The 17,647-nt window shown below is 46.6% G+C and overlaps 1 protein-coding gene across 1 annotated transcript in view; it reads left to right on the forward strand.

Annotated features, from left to right (window-relative positions):
- CACNA1E (calcium channel, voltage-dependent, R type, alpha 1E subunit) overlaps window positions 1-17,647 on the forward strand; it is a 424,230-nt gene that overhangs the window by 114,922 nt on the left and 291,661 nt on the right. The window contains exons 5-6 of the mRNA XM_012002628.1: window positions 11,322-11,427; window positions 12,207-12,346. Of these exons, the coding sequence (XP_011858018.1) occupies window positions 11,322-11,427; window positions 12,207-12,346 (246 nt within the window). The remainder of the gene's footprint in view (window positions 1-11,321; window positions 11,428-12,206; window positions 12,347-17,647) is intronic.

Genomic DNA, 17,647 nt, shown 5'->3' on the forward strand with positions numbered 1-17,647 from the left:
GGTCTCCAGCATTCAAAGCCTGGCTGCACATTAGAATCAGCCTGGGAACTTCTAGAAATGCTGATACCTGGACTGCAACCAAGACAAATTAAATCCAAATTTCTGGAGATAGGATACCTGTATTCTTAATTTTGAAAAGCTTTCCAGGTGATTCTACTGTCCAGCCATGGCTGAGATCCACTGATCTTCTAGACTGAGAGGAGCCAATTACCTGACTTCCTTCTGTTTCTTTTGAGTGTACTTTGATCATGTCTTGGCTGCTCCCTCTCAGTTTTCTTGCAGGCTATGGTGAAATAGCAGGAGCCCCCTGGGTATCTTGAAATTTAGCCTGAGAGAATGGGGTGATTAATTCTTATGTTTCACTGCATTGACAAAGCCATTCACCTGTGGCTGCTTCCTACACACCTCCAGCTGCACAGGTAACAGCCTTCTGTAACGAGGGGGATGGACCAGACATCGTGAATGCAGATCTAGTTGAGGAGGCCATTTGAGGCTGAAGGACGGAGTAAGGCTCACCAACGAGGCACTTGAGCAAGTGACTAAAAGTTGTTGACCTTGCTTCCTACCTGATTGATTCACCCTTATGCATATGAGGGTTGATCCAGCATGACTACCATCAAATACAGGAGTCACCTCCATAACGTCCTTGACACTCCCCTGGGGATGTGGAACTCACAACAAGTGCTGTGCTGAAACTGGCTTGTCCCAGCTCTTGAGTGTCCTGTCTGCGTGTCTCTTCCAGACTCCGTGTTCAGTGATGTCAAGATGGTAGCTTGAAATTGGCCATGGAGAGAGTATTTATACTCCAGAAATTTGCAGATGTTACACATGGGGGCTTTCCCCCCAGTGTTAAACATCTATTAGCACAATACTTAGTTTTCTACTTAAGAAGTAGTCCATTCACTTGTGGAACAGTGGAAGTTCTTCTCTTCATTGCTCCAGATCTGTCTTCGGATGGGTACTCTGCATGTTGGATCTTAGTCTTTGCCTCCAGAATAACTTAAAAAACATCTGAGCCCCTTCAAGCTAGCCCTTCAGATATTTGAAAGCAGCTGTGATGTGTTTCTCAAGTCTTCCCTTTCCAAGCTGAGTATCCCTAGTTCCTTCAACATTATCTCACGTGGTTTGCAGGCTCGGTAGGTGTCTTTGAATGCCAGGGCTCAGTTGCAGAGTTTTCAGAGGAAAACAAACGTTCTCCTACGGGTGATCTATGGACTCTTTCACAAAAGGCTTTTCATTTTTCTTATGCTGTCTCAGTTCCATGATGCTGGTGTTGATATGAAGTGGGGTGTAGTCTTGGGTGGGGTTACTGATTGCACCTCATAGTCATCTTCCCTGAAATGCACGTTGCTGCCAGAACTCTTGATGGGCTCCAATTCATCAGAGTGTCATCAAAACACAAATTCTCGTTTCTGAAACAGGTAATTTTCCCACTGCTGTTTTGTTTTCTTCCAGAGGCTTTTAATGCTCCCCTTTTCTTTTTTCCCCTTTTCTGTAGCATTCAATCATTTGTCTGCTGTTCACCAAAACTGTGTGTTGAATGACAGCATTTTGAGTCCAGGATCCAGTCACACACAAAACAAATGAATTTGTTAAGACTTATCCAGCTGTCTGTAACTGCAAGGGGCATGGCAGTGGGAGGAGGGAGGGAGCCAGTACTGTTTTATTTTCTCAGAACCAGCACTCCCCATCCTTTGGGAATCAGGGCCCAGATGAGTCTGGAACTGACCTGAATGTTGGTTCACCAAAGTAGCAATCATGTGCGCTTCCTTTCAGTCATTTTATCCAGAGGGCAGGGTCCTGGGAGTCAGATGGGAGCTATTTGGTCTAAAGTAATGAGAATTTGGACTTGGCTTCACAGCCAGCATTACATGGGTAATGCTTAGGATCTTTTGTTTTGAGTAACTGAGTCCATTGACCTCCATGAGAGAGCAGCAGGATTGTATTGGCAAACAAAAGGCCTTTTGGGGAGTTCTCTGCCTCTTTGTTATGTTCTCAATATTGCTTTATTTGTCTTTCATTCATTAGGTTTTAAGTCTTTAGGAGTAGGTGTGATGGCATTTCCATCTTCTTGACAGCAGGAAGGGGGAAGAGAGAGAGAGAGGGATTAAGAAGGAGAGAGGTGTGTGTCTGTTCAGGACTGCCTGTCAGATGGTGAATTTGAACAGAGGCAGCTGTTGTCATGGCGATGGCAGGTTGCATCCCACCACCATGGAAACCAAAGTTAAAAAACTGATGTTAAGGCTGGAAGTCACATGATGCATTTTTGTTTTGTTTTGTTTTAAAAAAAGAAAAGGGGTTTGGTTTTTTAGTCTTTTTTTTGTTTAAGATGAGGTTGGGTGGTGAGAAAAATTACACTAAGGAAAGCAATGAGATGATGACATGGGACAGTATGGAGTAGGCAGAGCCTTCTTCCATGTTTTTCTGCTTGTTGACAGTGCATGTCTCCTGCCATGGTTAGAGAGGGGAGGGGAGGGATATGCAGGGTGGACTTCCAGGTTTGCAGCCAGAGTTGTGTACTGCTAACTATCACACGGAGAAACACAGGGGTTTAGCCCTCTTGCCCTTTGGAGGTGAAGTGTGGTTCACCTTCTGTTGATCAGCCCAGAACAGACACAGGAAACTTAAAAGTATGGACTACCCAAATAGGAAGGTGGTCCATATACTGATAAATGTGGAAGGTTAACATTTATTTTCAGAGAATTGAAAAGTTCATCTATAGTTCCTCAGAATCTCCAGGAATAGTTCTGTCTGTTTATTGCTTTTTCTGGGCTGGTCTCTTTTGGGCTGCCATGTCCTGCCAGGGCAGCCATAAGAGTGAGTGCAAAGAAGTCCAGAAGGAGCCCTGGGCTAAGACTCCTTGCACCATAGCTTATCTCTTAACCTGGGCCCTCTCACCTGAGCAGGGTGGGGCAGCTTGCTGAGAGGCATTAGAAAGCCCTCTTGGCTCTCCATCTTTTTTTTTTTTTTAATTATACTTTAAGTTCTAGGGTACATGTGCATAACGTGCAGGTTTGTTACATATGTATACTTGTGCCATGTGGGTGTGCTGCACCCATCAACTCATCAGCACCCATCAACTCGTCATTTACATCAGGTACAACTCCCAATGCAATCCTTCCCCCCTCCCCCATCCCCATCATAGGCCCCGGTGTGTGATGTTCCCCTTCCCGAGTCCAAGTGATCTCATTGTTCAGTTCCCACCTATGAGTGAGAACATGCGGTGTTTGGTTTTCTGTTCTTGCGATAGTTTGCTGAGAATGATGGTTTCCAGCTGCATCCATGTCCCTACAAAGGACACAAACTCATCCTTTTTTATGGCTGCATAGTATTCCATGGTGTATATGTGCCACATTTTCTTAATCGCTCTCCATCTTTTTACCTCATACTCACTTCTACTTTATGCCATTATCTGGAGAAAATGTGAAACATCCCTCCAGGAAGGGAGCTGGCCTGGCCAGGGCTGTTTTTGTTTGTTTGTTTTTGTTTGTTTTTTGAGACAGAGTCTTGCTTCGTCCCCCAGGCTGGAGTGCAGTGGTATGATGCCAGCTCACCACAACCTCCATCTCCTGGGTTCAAGCCATTATCCTGCCTCAGCTTCCCAAGTAGCCGGGATTACAGGTGCACACCATCATACCCGGATAATTTTTGTATTAATTGTAGAGACAGGGTTTCACCATGTTGGCCAGGCTGGTCTTGAACTCTTAACCTCAAGTGATTCACTCGCCTTGGCCTCCCAAAGTGCTGGGATTGCAGACGTGAGCCACTGCACCTGGCCAGACCAGGCCTGTTTGAACAGGGCTGGTTTGACTTTTCTTTTTGTGTAGACAGGTTAGGAAGCAGAGATTTCTGTAAGAATGTCTGCTTCTAGGAAGGTGAGGAAGACCATGAGGGATGCAGACATACTGTTGAAGTGATGGTCATAACTATTGCTATGTCTGGGTTTTAGGCACAAGGTCTTGTGTCTTCAGCATTACTCGTCCCTCCAGGACAGATGTATCTTTCTCAGTCGGCTCAGACAAGGGTCATATGATCTCACCAGCATGATCTCACTGCATTTCCATCAGGGTCTATGGGAACTGGAGCCAGACTTCTGTGATGGTTCAACCCCTCCTGTTCTTAGCCCTGGCCTTGGGTGTGATTAATATCCTTCTAATCACTGGGAGAGATTGCATCAGAGTCATCAACTTCATAAATCCTCCTCTGGGGACTGGTGTTTGGATGCACTTTCCATATTCTCAGGAGGTTCTGGGCCAAGTGTCTTTGCTCTTTTCCCGGAGGCCCATTACCATAATTTTCTTTTAAATCCTTTATTGGGGTTGGTCTTCTCCGTGTTAGCCCATGGCTACAGCCAGCCAGCCCACTCCTGAGGGCTGGAGGCTGTGACCACCAACAGATGCTTTCCCCAAAGTATCGAGCCACAGTAGATGCTGAAAGATTGAGTTAGTAGGATACTGAAAGTAACTGTATTTGTGCAACACTTTACAGTTTTCAGAGGGAGTTCAGATTCTGGTATCATTTTAGGCTTCGGTCCTTTTGTATTTCTTGTTTGGTTCTGTGGGAATGGATGGTCATAACCCTCCATTGACTCTTGAGTACTGTGTTGGGGCAGCTTTTATAGTTGGAGGCCTGGCTCTGGTTCCCATTACCAAGCTACATTTTCTCCATTGCATTCCAGGTCTTGAAGAAGATTCTGAAGTTACACAGAAGCCTTGGATAGCTGTATTTCATTCCTGTTCATATGTAAAATGTCTATTTGGTGTGATGCTTTTAGGGAATCACAGACTAGTCAAGGCTCTTTCTCAGTTACTGTCTTTGAGTCAAAGTCCACTTATTAGGATGAAATTTATGTGCACATGAGGAAGAGGTGGAAAGACATACACAAAGGTGTCCATGCCATCCTCTGAGGCTGTTACATCTCTTGGATTTAGACATCCAAAAACATGAGACTGGAGGGAGAAAAGGAAACAGGTCTTCCTGTAGGGAGATTATTGTGGGCCTGGGGCGAGGGGTGGAAATGGGTAAAGGAGGCTGAGGGATGCCTCCCCTCAGACTGTGGACTCTTCTATACCCCCCAGGAGTTTCCAGGAAGTGCCTGAGTGCCCAATGACTGCTCCCCACAAAAGCATATTCCGCATTAGGCTGGAGTTGGGAGAGCACACGCATTCTATCTGCCTGCCTGTCCCTGGTGGTCTCTTACCCCTCAGAGCATGGCCTTCTTAGTGTTCGGATGTCATAGGCTCTGGGAGGAGATAGCTGAGTACAGAGGTCTTCAGGATGAGCCCCCTGGTGGTGATAGAGATGCATGTTTGCCTGGGGACACCCAATATTTACTGCCTAAGTCCTTTCAAGGCGTGTACCTGAAGATCTGTACCTGAGAGGTGGTGATGGGGAGGCTCTTCAGGCCTAGGCAGAGGAAGAGCTCAGCTCCAGGCCAGGCCCCCAGGGCTCTGGTAACAGCAGAACTGGCATCACCACCCTTGCCCCAGCTTTCTGTGCTTCAAGAAGGAAATGAACAAATGGCAGGTGTGCAGGCTGCGTTGTGCTGCTCAAATTAGCCATGTTGCTAAGGAAACAAGTCAACCGTTTGAAGGAAGGAGCATTGGGTAAAGGAGATAAATCAATAAGCGAACCTATTTTTATCATTTCCCTAATGATTGTCTTGAAACTGCTAGACTAGAAAGAGAGTTGGAGCGACACAGGTCCTCATTAATGGGCTCAGAGGGAGCGAGGAGTGAAGGGGTGTTTGAGGAGATTGCCAGTAAACTTTATGAAATGAGGCCCCTAGCGAGCAGTGAGCTGGTACAGGAGGGAATGTAGGAGAGGAGGTGTCTTTTGCAGGTTTCAGAGCGCTTTCATGGTCATTTCCTCATTTTGGCCAGGTCTCTTTATTCGCTTGCATTTAATCCTCTCCGAAGTCTTTCTCTGATTTCTCTGGCCATCGCATTCCTCCTCACTCTCGGGTTGGGATGGGTTTTTGTGTTGATTTGTTTTTTTCAGGATACATGTAGCTTTAATTGATTTTATAGTTATAAATGAACACACGCTCATTTGAACACTCAGAAAATGGTTAGAGGAGTAAAGAAGAAAGTGAAAATAACCCTACTACTGAGAGAAGACTCATCACCCTTCCAGCAAGACAGAATTTTTTCTCCTTCTCTCCCTTCTCTCTCTTTTTTTTTTTTCTTAGACGGAGTCTTGCTCTGTCACCCAGCCTGGAGTGCAGTGGCGCAATCTCCCCTCACTGCCAGCTCCACCTCCCGGGTTCATGCCATTGTCCTGCCTCAGCCTCCTGAGTAGCTGGGACTACAGGCGCCCGCCACCATGCCTGGCTAATTTTTTGTATTTTTTTAGTAGAGATGGGGTTTCACCGTGTTAACCAGGATGGTCTCGATCTCCTGACCTCATGATCTGCCCGCCTTGGCTTCCCAAAGTGCTGGGATTACAGGCGTGAGCCACCGCACCCAGCCTTCTCTCTCTCTCTCTCTCTTTTTTTTTTTTTTTTTTTTTAAACATGAAAGGGATCTTCCACGTATGCTGGTTTATTTTCTTTTTAAAATAGATCATGTGTGTCTACAGTGGACAGTACAAAAAGTTCAAATGGGTATGCAGTGCGGAGAGTGTGGGTACCTTTCGTAAGGATACCTCTGGCTCTAGTTTCCCTATACGATTCATTTATCACTTGAGTATTAATTTATTAAAAAAATAACAGTTACCAGGGCCCCACTGTGGGCCAAGCACAGTGGTAAGTGAGACAGGCAAGGTCCTGCCCTGGGACTCCCAGTCCTCACTGCCCCATCAGCTCCATTTGTTCAAGATTTCAAAACAAAAGCAATCTGGACACCAGGGATAGATAGTCTTCCCTAAAATATCCTCGGTATCAGTCACAGACTGTAATGAGTGTCACTGAATTCCAGAACAGAAAGAGTCGGAGACCTGGACAGACTTCCATCTTTTCCCTGATTGTGGTTGCCGTGAAGGGTGTTGGTCTTTGAGGCCGTGGTGACTCGGAGCTCCCTTTGACCTTTCCAAGTCATGTCTTTGTCCAGTCTGCCAGGTTGAGGTGCACTAGCTTGACTGGTGGGTGGGTGTTACTTGCTGTTTTGGCTCTTCTCTTTGGGGATGTAGCAGAGCCATTGCTTTGGGGTGTGAAGTTTTGCTGTCGTGAAGAAATGGGAGTGGCGCCTCAGAGGCAGCCTGCAACAGTGGGAGTGAGCAGGAGCCCTGGCCTGGGCCAGAGTGGGTGAGCAAAGCCCTGTCTTTACAGTGGCTCCTCAGTGAATGCCTCTTGTTCATTCCTACCTGCATTGAACATTGACTAAGCTCCCACTGTGTACCATGGGCTCTGCTAAGCACTGCCAGTAGAGAGATGAGCAAAACTCCTGCTTTCAAGATACAGTTTCCTGATTTAAATAGGAGAAGAAATAATACAGTCACACAATTCAAAGACCTGTGGGGCAGGGGGAGAAACTTTCACTGACAAGGTGGCAGTCCAGCTTGGTCTTGATGTATGACCAGAAAGGAGAAGAAAGGCCATTGCAGGTGGTGGCAGAATCACCTAGATGTAAATGCCTCTTCTTTGTGCTTTCTTCAGAAAGGGAAGTGGAAAAGAGGTTGAAGAACAGGGCTATAAGAGAGAGTGGCTGGGGCCTAGGCAGAATTGGATGGTCTCTTCTGCTCACCTCCCCTGAGATTTCCCTGCTGCTATCCATTCTTTCACCTAGCCCACAGTTACACAGAATCTCCACATTCTCACCACAGGTTCTTCGTTACTGCAGCCATGAATTCATTCTGAGGTCTAGATGCCCTATAAGGCCGAAAGGGACATCCCTCTCAAGGGCATATATATCTGAACAGTTTTTAAAATGTAAAGCAAAAAAAAAAAAATTTTTTTGTAAGCCAGAAGGTTGCTGCTCTGAATGGGCCTCACATCAGTTAGTAGGCAGAGGATTTGGCTAGAGAGGAAGTGGGAATAGGGTCTTCTCAGAACCTGTGAATTACCAAACTCCCACCTTTAGATTCTAGACTTTAGGGCCTTGGGTAGCACCAGCCATCAATACCTCATGAATTCTCAGCCACCCAGATACTTGGCCAGTCACTGGGAGTTTTACTAATCAGCACCTGGGCCAAGAGCCATTCCCCTGCCTGGAGCATCTTGCAATGGTGATGGCTACACCTTCCTGAGCTAACCTGTGTCCCCACAAACCTCACATATCTGCACTTGGACATTCTGGGCTAGTTAAGCTTAAAGGTGCTTACAGGGAGCAATATACTTGGGTTAATTGGCTAGGAAAATGCAGGTATGAACGTGGAAGCAGGGAGCCAGGGGCAGTGGAGGAGCTGCCATGGTCCAAGTGGATATTGTGAGTGGGGAGTCATGGGCAGTGGAGGAGCTGCCATGGTCCAAACGGATATTGTGAGTGGGAAGGCCTTGGAGGCACATGGCTGCCAGGACCTGTCTTGCCTGCAAGTTCAGCACTGAGAACCCATCTGCTTTTAAGCCTGTGCTTATCACTTTCAGGCTTTCAGGGGAAGAAGATTCAACCCCCCCTCAAACAATCATAGACGCCACATAGACCCATGAGAATGCAAGAGGTCTGCAGCTTGAAGGAGAAAGTACTCGTGCCCAGTCCTACCTCTCAGGGCAGGCACTGGGCTTCTTGGATCTGCTGAGCAGGTGTCTGAAATTGCATGAGACATTTCCAGCTGTGGGGAGTGACCAGGTGAGCCCCACGCTATTGTGAACACTTCTGTTGGGAACAAGGACAGGGAATGACATGGAAGAGACCCTGGTTTCACTCCAGTCAGAGCCATCAGCCTCCTCCCCCAGCTCTTGGGGACTGGCAGAGAAACCCCCACTTTGTGTCAGGCTGCCCAGCTATGTTCCTGGGAACACCGTTCAAGAGAGATGCTCTGAAAAAAAGATTTACAAGGTGAAGCAAGTTTGGGAAATGTTGTGTGCTGTCCCAAACCCCCTGTGTGTGTGTGTTTGTGTGTGGGATGGAGTGTGTGCCCACTGTGTGCAAAAGTATTAAAGGCCCCAAAAAGTCCTGCTGGGGAGAAACCTTAACTTTACCCAACCCAGGCTTTCTCTCATTGGTTTGATTGCAAGTTCCTATAGCACCAATATTTCATGGCCTGCATTTTAGGAACACCACTCTCAACACTCTCAACTTCTGTTGTCTTTCATCAGTGACTTGTATGTGTGTTGTCAGTTCCCTATCTGGCCCCATCACCCAAGCATGTTTTCAGGAAAGGGTATGAATTCCTTGGCCACCATTGCTCCCGGGTTCCCATCTTTAATTTGCAGGATGAGTCTGGGATTCTGGGTGCCTGTGCCAGGCCCAGGGCAACCTAGGCTGTTCAGAAGGCTTATGGGACACTCGGTCCTGGTGTGGTCCCTGATTGCTCCATGTTTGTTTGTTCAGAGGTCTGGGTTACAGCCATGATGGGAGGGGAGGAGCACTCCCACTTCGATCAGTGGGCATGGGTGGCCCAGGGCAGGCTGTGTGTTGGAGGGCCAGTCCTTAGAAGGTGGGCATGCTAGCTAGGTGGGCGTCTGTGGTGTGTGTCTGCTGGCATGTTTGGCTCTCAGGGGCTTGGCGCCCAGAGTGTTTGAAGGAGGAGGAATGCCCATGGGTGCTGAGGGACTTTCCATGTGGGGAGGCTCCTGTCTGAGTAGGAGGGTTTAAGCAGGCGCAGTGGGGTGTGGAGGCAGTGGACAGGCTCTGAGGTCTCCTGAGGCCGGGTCTGTTTTTAGTTCCAGTGGCTGAGCCTCAGGGCAGCAGAGGCCCGTGGAGTGGTCTCTGGTGTCTGTATGCTGTGTGAGTGTTGAAAGTGTGTGGGAAGGAAGGATGGCGGTCAGCTGCTGGCGAGTGAGTGTGACTCTCCAGTGTGACTCAGGGATGCATGGTGGTGGGGGAGGAGAAGGCACTGCCAAATGAGGATTAAGAGAAGGACTCGGGGCTCACACACAGCCAGCATCTCAGCCCTGCAGCCCTGCATGCCAGCACCCAGAGCAGAACAACTGGTGAGCAGCTCACATCTCATTGCACACACTGCCCCAAGCCCTCTGCCCTGCCCTCCCCAGAGATGCCCTGGGTGCCACCTTAACATTGTGTTATTGCCACAGATAGCCTGGCAGGATGGGGGCCATTGCAGGGATAGCTGTGATTTGCCCTCCTGAACTCCACGAGAGGGTTCCAGGCCCTGCACCCTACACAGCCTGTCTGGGTATGTGTGGAGATAAGAACAGCCCCTTTCCTTCCGTCCACTTTGCCAGATCTATTGCTCCTCTCTTCTGCCTGGATTCCAGAATCTTCTAGAGCACAGGTTGCTCAGCAAGAGCAGTTGCAGTAGCTAACTTGTGTTTGTCCTAACAGTAATCACAGAATGAAATCCCAGCATGCAGAATGACAGTACTGGGAGCTGGTGATTCCCTCTTTCTCTTCTGGCAGTCCTTCCCACATCCCTTGGAGCGTGTGGCAAAACCTTCCTGCAGGGGTCAGGATGCTGGCACCCGAGTCGTAGTCCTGTTTTTAAAAAGGCACAGGGAGCACCTCACCTGTTTTCAAAAACATCTAACAGAAAAAAGCCTGCATTCATTCATTGTAGTGTGGTTCTTACAGGACTGGACTTTGCTGTCCAGGATTCAGATTTGTGATCAGTCTCTGTTTCGTATAGATGCAGACGCTTAGGAGAAAATAAGGTGGAACAAAGCAAGCCTCTCTTTCCCCCAGAAGTACATTGCTGAGAGGAATTTTAAAATAGAAGGAAGCTCACATGGAGAGAATTGTTTCTTTTCCAGGGGCTCTTCTGTTACTCAGTGGTGCAGAGATTCTGGAAGAGGGGACTCCAGTTGTGAGCCCAGGAGAGCAACAGATTGCAGCATCTGGATCTGTGCACAAGCGTTGTTACCCAGTCCAATGGTTTGAAGACTGGGGAGAACAGGGGGTCTGCTATGGCATTAATTATGTGACTTCCTTCTTTCTTCCCCCTTCCATTTTCAGCCTTGGTTACTAGATTTGTTATTGAATTCACTCAGTAGCTGGAGTGTCTGTCATATGCCCAACTATATTATGTATTGGCTACATACGTTGTTTTTATGGAGAAGATGCTTTGTGTTCAGAGACCAGGCAAAAATGTTTTTGGTTTCACATGCTAAGGACCATCCTCTGTCCTGCCTGCCTGTTTACAAATAAAAATCATGCAAACTGCACAGACAAAATGCGGATTGATAGAGCTTGTGTGTTTATGGGCATGGCCATCTTGGAGGCTGTGCCCCTCTCTGGTGAATTTGTTCCTTAACTCCACTTTCCCACGCCATTTGAGTACATGATCCTGGCCACCATCATTGCCAACTGCATCGTCCTGGCCCTGGAGCAGCATCTTCCTGAGGATGACAAGACCCCCATGTCCCGAAGACTGGTATGTGCTTCCCCTCCTTCTCACCTTTCCCCCTTTTGTCTTTCTTGGTTTCTTCTCCTCTGCTTTATCACTCTCCCATTCCCTTCCTGCCTGTGAGTTCTGAGAGGGGTTTGCTCTTTGCTGGGGGACAAGTTAATGAAAGACCCCATGGGGATTCACACAGAAAATAAGAGGTTACAGACACCGTGTCTGTGCTGCGTGGCAGCCAGGGAAGAAGAAAGGGCAGGCACAGGCCCATTTTCTTCCCTCCTCTTTCCTAAGGGGCTTCTGACACGAGAGGAAGAGGTGGGGAGTAGAGGGGAGATGATGAAGGATGCTCAGTGCTTGTGTGTATTTGTGGTTATGAACTTCCCAATGCTTACGTCCTTATTCTCCTTAAAAAAATGAGTCACACATCTAACGTATTCCCCCTAAAAAGAACAGACAAATTGCCTAAAATCCACGTGTGTACATGAGATGACGACCTTCAAGCTTCTAACTTATGTGAAGAACAGCAAACTCCTTCAGGGCAAAGCCAGGGCCATCAGGGACCTTCCTGGGAAGGAAGTCTATCCCCTAGGTGTGACCCTTACATCGTCCATTTCTACAGCTGGTTCCCCCTTGCCCCGTGAACTCCTGAGTCACAGACAGCCTGCAAGGGTCCCTTAGCACCCTTGCTTCCCACCTACACATGGGCAGACCCAGCACAGACATCCAGGAAGGGCCAGGCTGTGCCTTTACCTGTGTCTCATAAAGCACAGTCCTCTTCTCACTGGTGTTTCTGCTCCTCATCCCCACAGGAAAAGACAGAACCTTATTTCATTGGGATTTTTTGCTTTGAAGCTGGGATCAAAATTGTGGCCCTGGGGTTCATCTTCCATAAGGGTTCATATCTCCGCAATGGCTGGAATGTCATGGACTTCATCGTGGTCCTCAGTGGGTAAGTCCACTTTCTGTCTCTGTGTGTGTGTGTGTGTGTGTGTGTGTGTGAAGGGGGTTGGTGTCATGAAGTGACTGGGGGCAGGGAACCTGGGGTGGGAAGACAGCAATCTGTAGAGTAGGGGCAGAAGAAAAAGTTCGGGGCTAAGATTCCCCAGGGTGCTGGACCATAGGTCAGCTACCTCAAGAGCAGGATGAGTACTGTATGGAGATGCTTGTGGTGTTAAGCAGAGGCCGTGGGACTCTCAGCCAGGTCTGAAAGCTGCCACTTCTGGTTTTCCATTCTGTGCTTGGCTCAGTGGCTAAACACCCACTTCTCTGGGGAGGGTGACTTTTCCCAATAAGCCTTTTCACCAAAGCAAGCAGTTTACCCCAGCCTGGGAGGCACCTCCTAGATGGGCCAAAAGATGCAGTCAAATGCAGCTTCTTTGGGGTGTTGGAGAAGACCCCAGCCATATTTTCTGAACTGATGATTGAGACTTGTGTTCTGATAACAGAATTTTTTATGATTTGCAGGTTTATTAATAGTATAAAATCAAATCATATTAAAATGTTGGATAAATCATTTGTGGAAATTAATATGGCCATAGCACATTGGGATTGACCCAGTGTCACTGCAGCATATATGATGGCAGTACATTTAGTTAAATATTTGATAAATATTCTTTTGGAAATGAATATAGTATGAGGACGTTGGGTTGACCGAGTGCTGTTGGCAGCAAATGTGTTGGCCTTGGGAATGGTGTGATGGGCAGGCCTTCCTGGGCTTTTGTGGCTTCCTGTTGGTCTTTGTGTCAGGTAGCTCTCGGTGCCTGCAGGGTTGGGCACTGGGGAGTGGTCCTGTGTAGATGTGGCAGCGAGTGATGTGGTCTGGAAATTCCCTTACCCAACTACTTGGCAGACAGAGTTCAAACCCATGAAGAAAAGAAGAGAGTGACTTAGAATGACAGGGAAGGGGAAATATTAGCTACTACGTGATTGACCAAAAGGAGAGAGGAGAAAAGAGGAATTGTTTTCCAGGGAGGAGTCAGAGGAATGGCGAAGGTAGGTAAAGTCTCTTAGAAGGAAGGGTAAGGGCTTGGGAATGATTGCATCTGTTTTTTGTCTTGTGGAATAGACAAAATATTCTTATTTTTTAACCTTTACACCATTGGGATTACATGAAAGAGAAAACACTGAAGATGTAATGGACTGGAATATGTAAATGGAAGCACGTAAGCATGTAAGCAGCCAGCCCCTCAATATGGGAAATGGATAAATAGACAGGGATGACTATTCATGTTTAAAAATATCTGTTGCCTTACAAAAGAATTTTCTGGAGGTTATTTTTTCTAAAAGAAAATTCTACTACATTTTAAATATGAGTTAGTATATGAAGATATAGTTTCTGCATAGTATTACAGAAGTATATTGGGTAATGTTTTAAATGTCCCTAAAATAAATAATATGTGCTGTGTTAGAAGAGGCCTGTATGAGAATCTGAATCATTTAGAAATGTTATGATTCTATCTAGAAGAAAAGTGTACAAGTCACTACAGAAGAATAAAAAACAAAAAGAAGAAAAGTATTGTAATGTATATATAATAAGTTTATGTAAATTCTTGGTCCTGCTCAGCTCTGTATGTGGCAGAATCCATTTGAAATTTCTTGTCTAGTCCATTTATTTTTATTTAAATGATTATATGTTCATTAAAGAAATATGGAAAATACAGAAAAATCAAAAGAAGAAAAAAAATAATTCACTGATTCAGAAAAATTCCAGATTATTTTGGGGTATTTCTTTCCAGGCCTTCAATGCCAAGCAAGCTGTCTTTTAAGGGCTTGTAATTTTGCTGCTTTTTCCTAATATAGTATGAGCACATTACATGTTATTGCATATTTTGGTAAAAATCTATAATGATTGATCAGCAGTTTGTTAAGTAGATGTACACATCTTGCTTCTCATTTCTGCAATTACTTGACACTTGGATTCTTTCTGTTTTTTGCTGTGATAAATAATTATTAAAGATGCTCCAATGTATGTCTTTTGGATGTCGCATTTTACGAGGCATTTTACAAGGTTGAAGAAGTACTTCTGAAGGAGAATACAGCTGTTCTAGTGTGGGGTCTGAGAACTATGATGGCTGAGAGGAGGTGGAGAAACTGGACTGTTTGACTGCATGAGAGAAGACTTACAGTAGATGTTAATCTCTCTGCAAATAACGGTTGCTACATGGTTGTTGAAGCAGCAGATTCATAGGGACCCGTAGGGTTCTTTGGTCAGCACAACCAAGAAGGGCCCCTGGGTCCTTGCATGCATGTCCAGAGGGTGTTCAAGAGTCGGTGCAGGTGCTGAGCTTGGCTGAGTCAGTTGTCCTCTCTGTGCTCTTTTTCCCATCCCTCACATCTTCCCTTCTTAGTGGATCTTCAGGTGTCCCTGGCTTTGTGGATTGCCTTTGCAGGCCCCTGATTTCCACCTGAACTCACAGGACTTTGCTCCTGTTCCTCCTCCAGACCCGCTGCTTAGCCCTCTTCCCAGCAGGGACCATTCCCTTGCTCTCTCCTCAATTCACGGGTGAATGTGCTCCAGGCAAAGAGCTTGGTCCTCTTGAGATACCCGCTGAGGGGCTGAGGGTTGCGGTTCTATCCCACAGGAATGGATGATCATATTTAGTCTTACAGTCACATGGTGCTCTCATCTACCACACTGTGTGGCTCTAAGATGCACGTTTTTCATGCTGGAACACTGCTGAAATCAGCCTGTGTCTTACAATAATGGCATGATATAGTTTAATTGACAGCATGTTTTTCTTTCTTAGTGCTACATAAAATTATGGGGCATCATACAATTGTTGGGGTTGTAGATTCAATGACATATGATACCAACCAGGGAGGCAGGCAAGCGGACTTTAGAGATGAGTCATCTGGTACTCGAAGAGGGTAAGTTATTCGTCTAAGATCTCTCCTGCCTCTTAATGGCAGATGCAGGAGTCAGAATGGTGCCCTTTGATCCAGGGCTGGTGTTTTGACCCCTGCCCTGTGCAGCCTCCTTTCCAGGCCACCCGGTATCCTCCTTTGTCTTCCTGACACCTGCACCCACAGCAGTCCCTGCTGACAGCTCTTCCTTCCCACCTCATCTCCAGGTGTCACCTCCTATTTTCCCCTGTGCACAGGAGGAATGACAGGTGCTGGAGCATGACACAGTGCCTCGGGGCTGAAGCTGCACAACTTCTCAGCTCTCAGTGCTGACAGGAGGGAAGTGGGTGCTGAGGTGTCAGTCAGCTGGCTCAGTGTAAGACCTACTCTTACTGACCTTTGCTAAGAGATGACTAGTTGGGGGGCCTGGGCAACCACATTCTGCCTGTGACCTGTGACCTCCTAAACTTTCATATTCTTTGGCCTATAAATTGAGGGTGTGCATGGTTCAGAAAGTGCATTTATGTTCATTGCCTCATCTTGTCCTCATAATGCCATAGTAAAGACCTTGTTAGCCTCATTTTACAGATGAAGAAACTGAGAATCAGAGAGGGCACATGAATTGCTAGTAGGCACTAGATCCAGTACTTGAGCCCACATCTCCTGGCTCCAGGTTCCTTCTTTGACTCACTTTTCCCCATTCTGTCAGTTACTTCACAAACCCCAAGGGCCCCATGGTTCTAAGGCTCTGTGGTTGCAGGTTCCTTTAGTCCCCGTGAGACAGTGTGGGATGAGCTCAGGGAGGGGCATAATCAGGCAAATGTTTACTCTCAAAAGTGGGGCTTCACATGTGAGTTGAAGGGGACAGGGGCCCCATGTGTCCATCCTGATACTTCTCTCTGTGGTAAAGAAGGCATGCCACTTTAACTGTCAGCATAGCATGGTTTGATGTGTAGAGAGTGGATCAGAGTTCCAGCTGATTTCTTCATTAATTGGCTAGTTTGTTCACTCATTCACTCACCTATTCATTAATTCAGTGAAACTAGTAGTGGGTTGTTGAAGGCAGAAGGAAATGCTGGGACCGAGAGACATGGACATTATTGTACTTTCCCACCTGCTAAAAGACAGTGGAATTTGCCATTCTTTTAATACATTCTTATCTTACAGAACTTGGGATCTCTCTTGCATTGCGAACAACTCAGGCAATTTCTAAACACTTGTCAGGCCACCTGGAGAATGCCAAATTAGTTGAAGTCACTACTACACATTTGTCTTAAGAGTAAGTTATAAAAATATAGTACCTGGAATAGATGGGCAGATGAGAAGGGAGAATGAGAGTCAAGGGCACTCCTAAACCATGGGTAACAACAGGGAAATGAAGGCGAGGACTGTGCCTTAGATGCCCACTCATCTCCATATGCCCAGTGCCTGGCATATAGTTGGTACTCAGTAAATGCTGATGGAATTGAATTACTGGCCTGTCCCCAGATTCTCTTGTCTATAGGATACAAAAATGAGTGCTGGGGGAAGGCTGGGGCTGGGGTAGAGAGGGGTTGTCTGTTCCCAGCCTTCCCCATTGGCCTGGCTGAGCCAGGCAGTGTTTGTGTCTCTCTCATCTCTATCTACCTCTTCCAGGCTGCTCATATTCTGGTCACTCTATTAGGAAAATGAAAGCTGGGAGCTCCATTTCTAGGCCATTAAGCAATATTGGGATTCCAGTCATCTGTGATTATTTACCAGGTTGTCAGTGTTACCTCCTGAGAATTGCTTCCTGGGTGATGAGGGCAGAGTCAACGCTGCATATTGAAGATGTAACCTCATTGAAGTAGCTGTGGATGGGATGGGGGTTGGAAGGGTGGATAAGGAGAAAGCAGGGGTATCACATCACCTGGCATTTACCATATAATAAAAATGGCCATTTATTGAACCATATGCCAAAGACTAGACACACACACACACACACACACACACACACACACACACACACACGATTTCTAATCCTGAAAATGGTACCAGGAGATGAGAATCATTAGGCTTGACTATTACCCAGTCCCATTTTACAGATGAAGAAGCCAAGGCACAGACAATTTAAGTAACTTGTCCAAATCCAAATGGTTGGTATAAGGTAAAGTCAGAATTTGAACCTAGACCTGTTTGCCTTTAGCACCTGGGCGCCTTCCCTAGGCCAAGTGATGTCACTGTCTTAGGCTCAGCGATGGCACCAGCTGTTCTGTGCTACTGGAACAATTTAGTCTCCTTTCCCTATTTCCTTTGTTCCTCTTAGGGTTCGGGCCAAATAGAGAAAAGCGTGTTATCCCTTTCCATCTAGGAAGTCTTTATTTTCCATTGTATGTTTAAGTATTGGTGACATTACAGAGCTAGTCTTGAGTGTTGGTAATATTGTCTA

The sequence above is a fragment of the Mandrillus leucophaeus genome, unplaced genomic scaffold, assembly GCF_000951045.1.
Source record: "Mandrillus leucophaeus isolate KB7577 unplaced genomic scaffold, Mleu.le_1.0 Scaffold691, whole genome shotgun sequence".
In the NCBI taxonomy this organism is placed as follows: Eukaryota; Metazoa; Chordata; class Mammalia; order Primates; family Cercopithecidae; genus Mandrillus; species Mandrillus leucophaeus.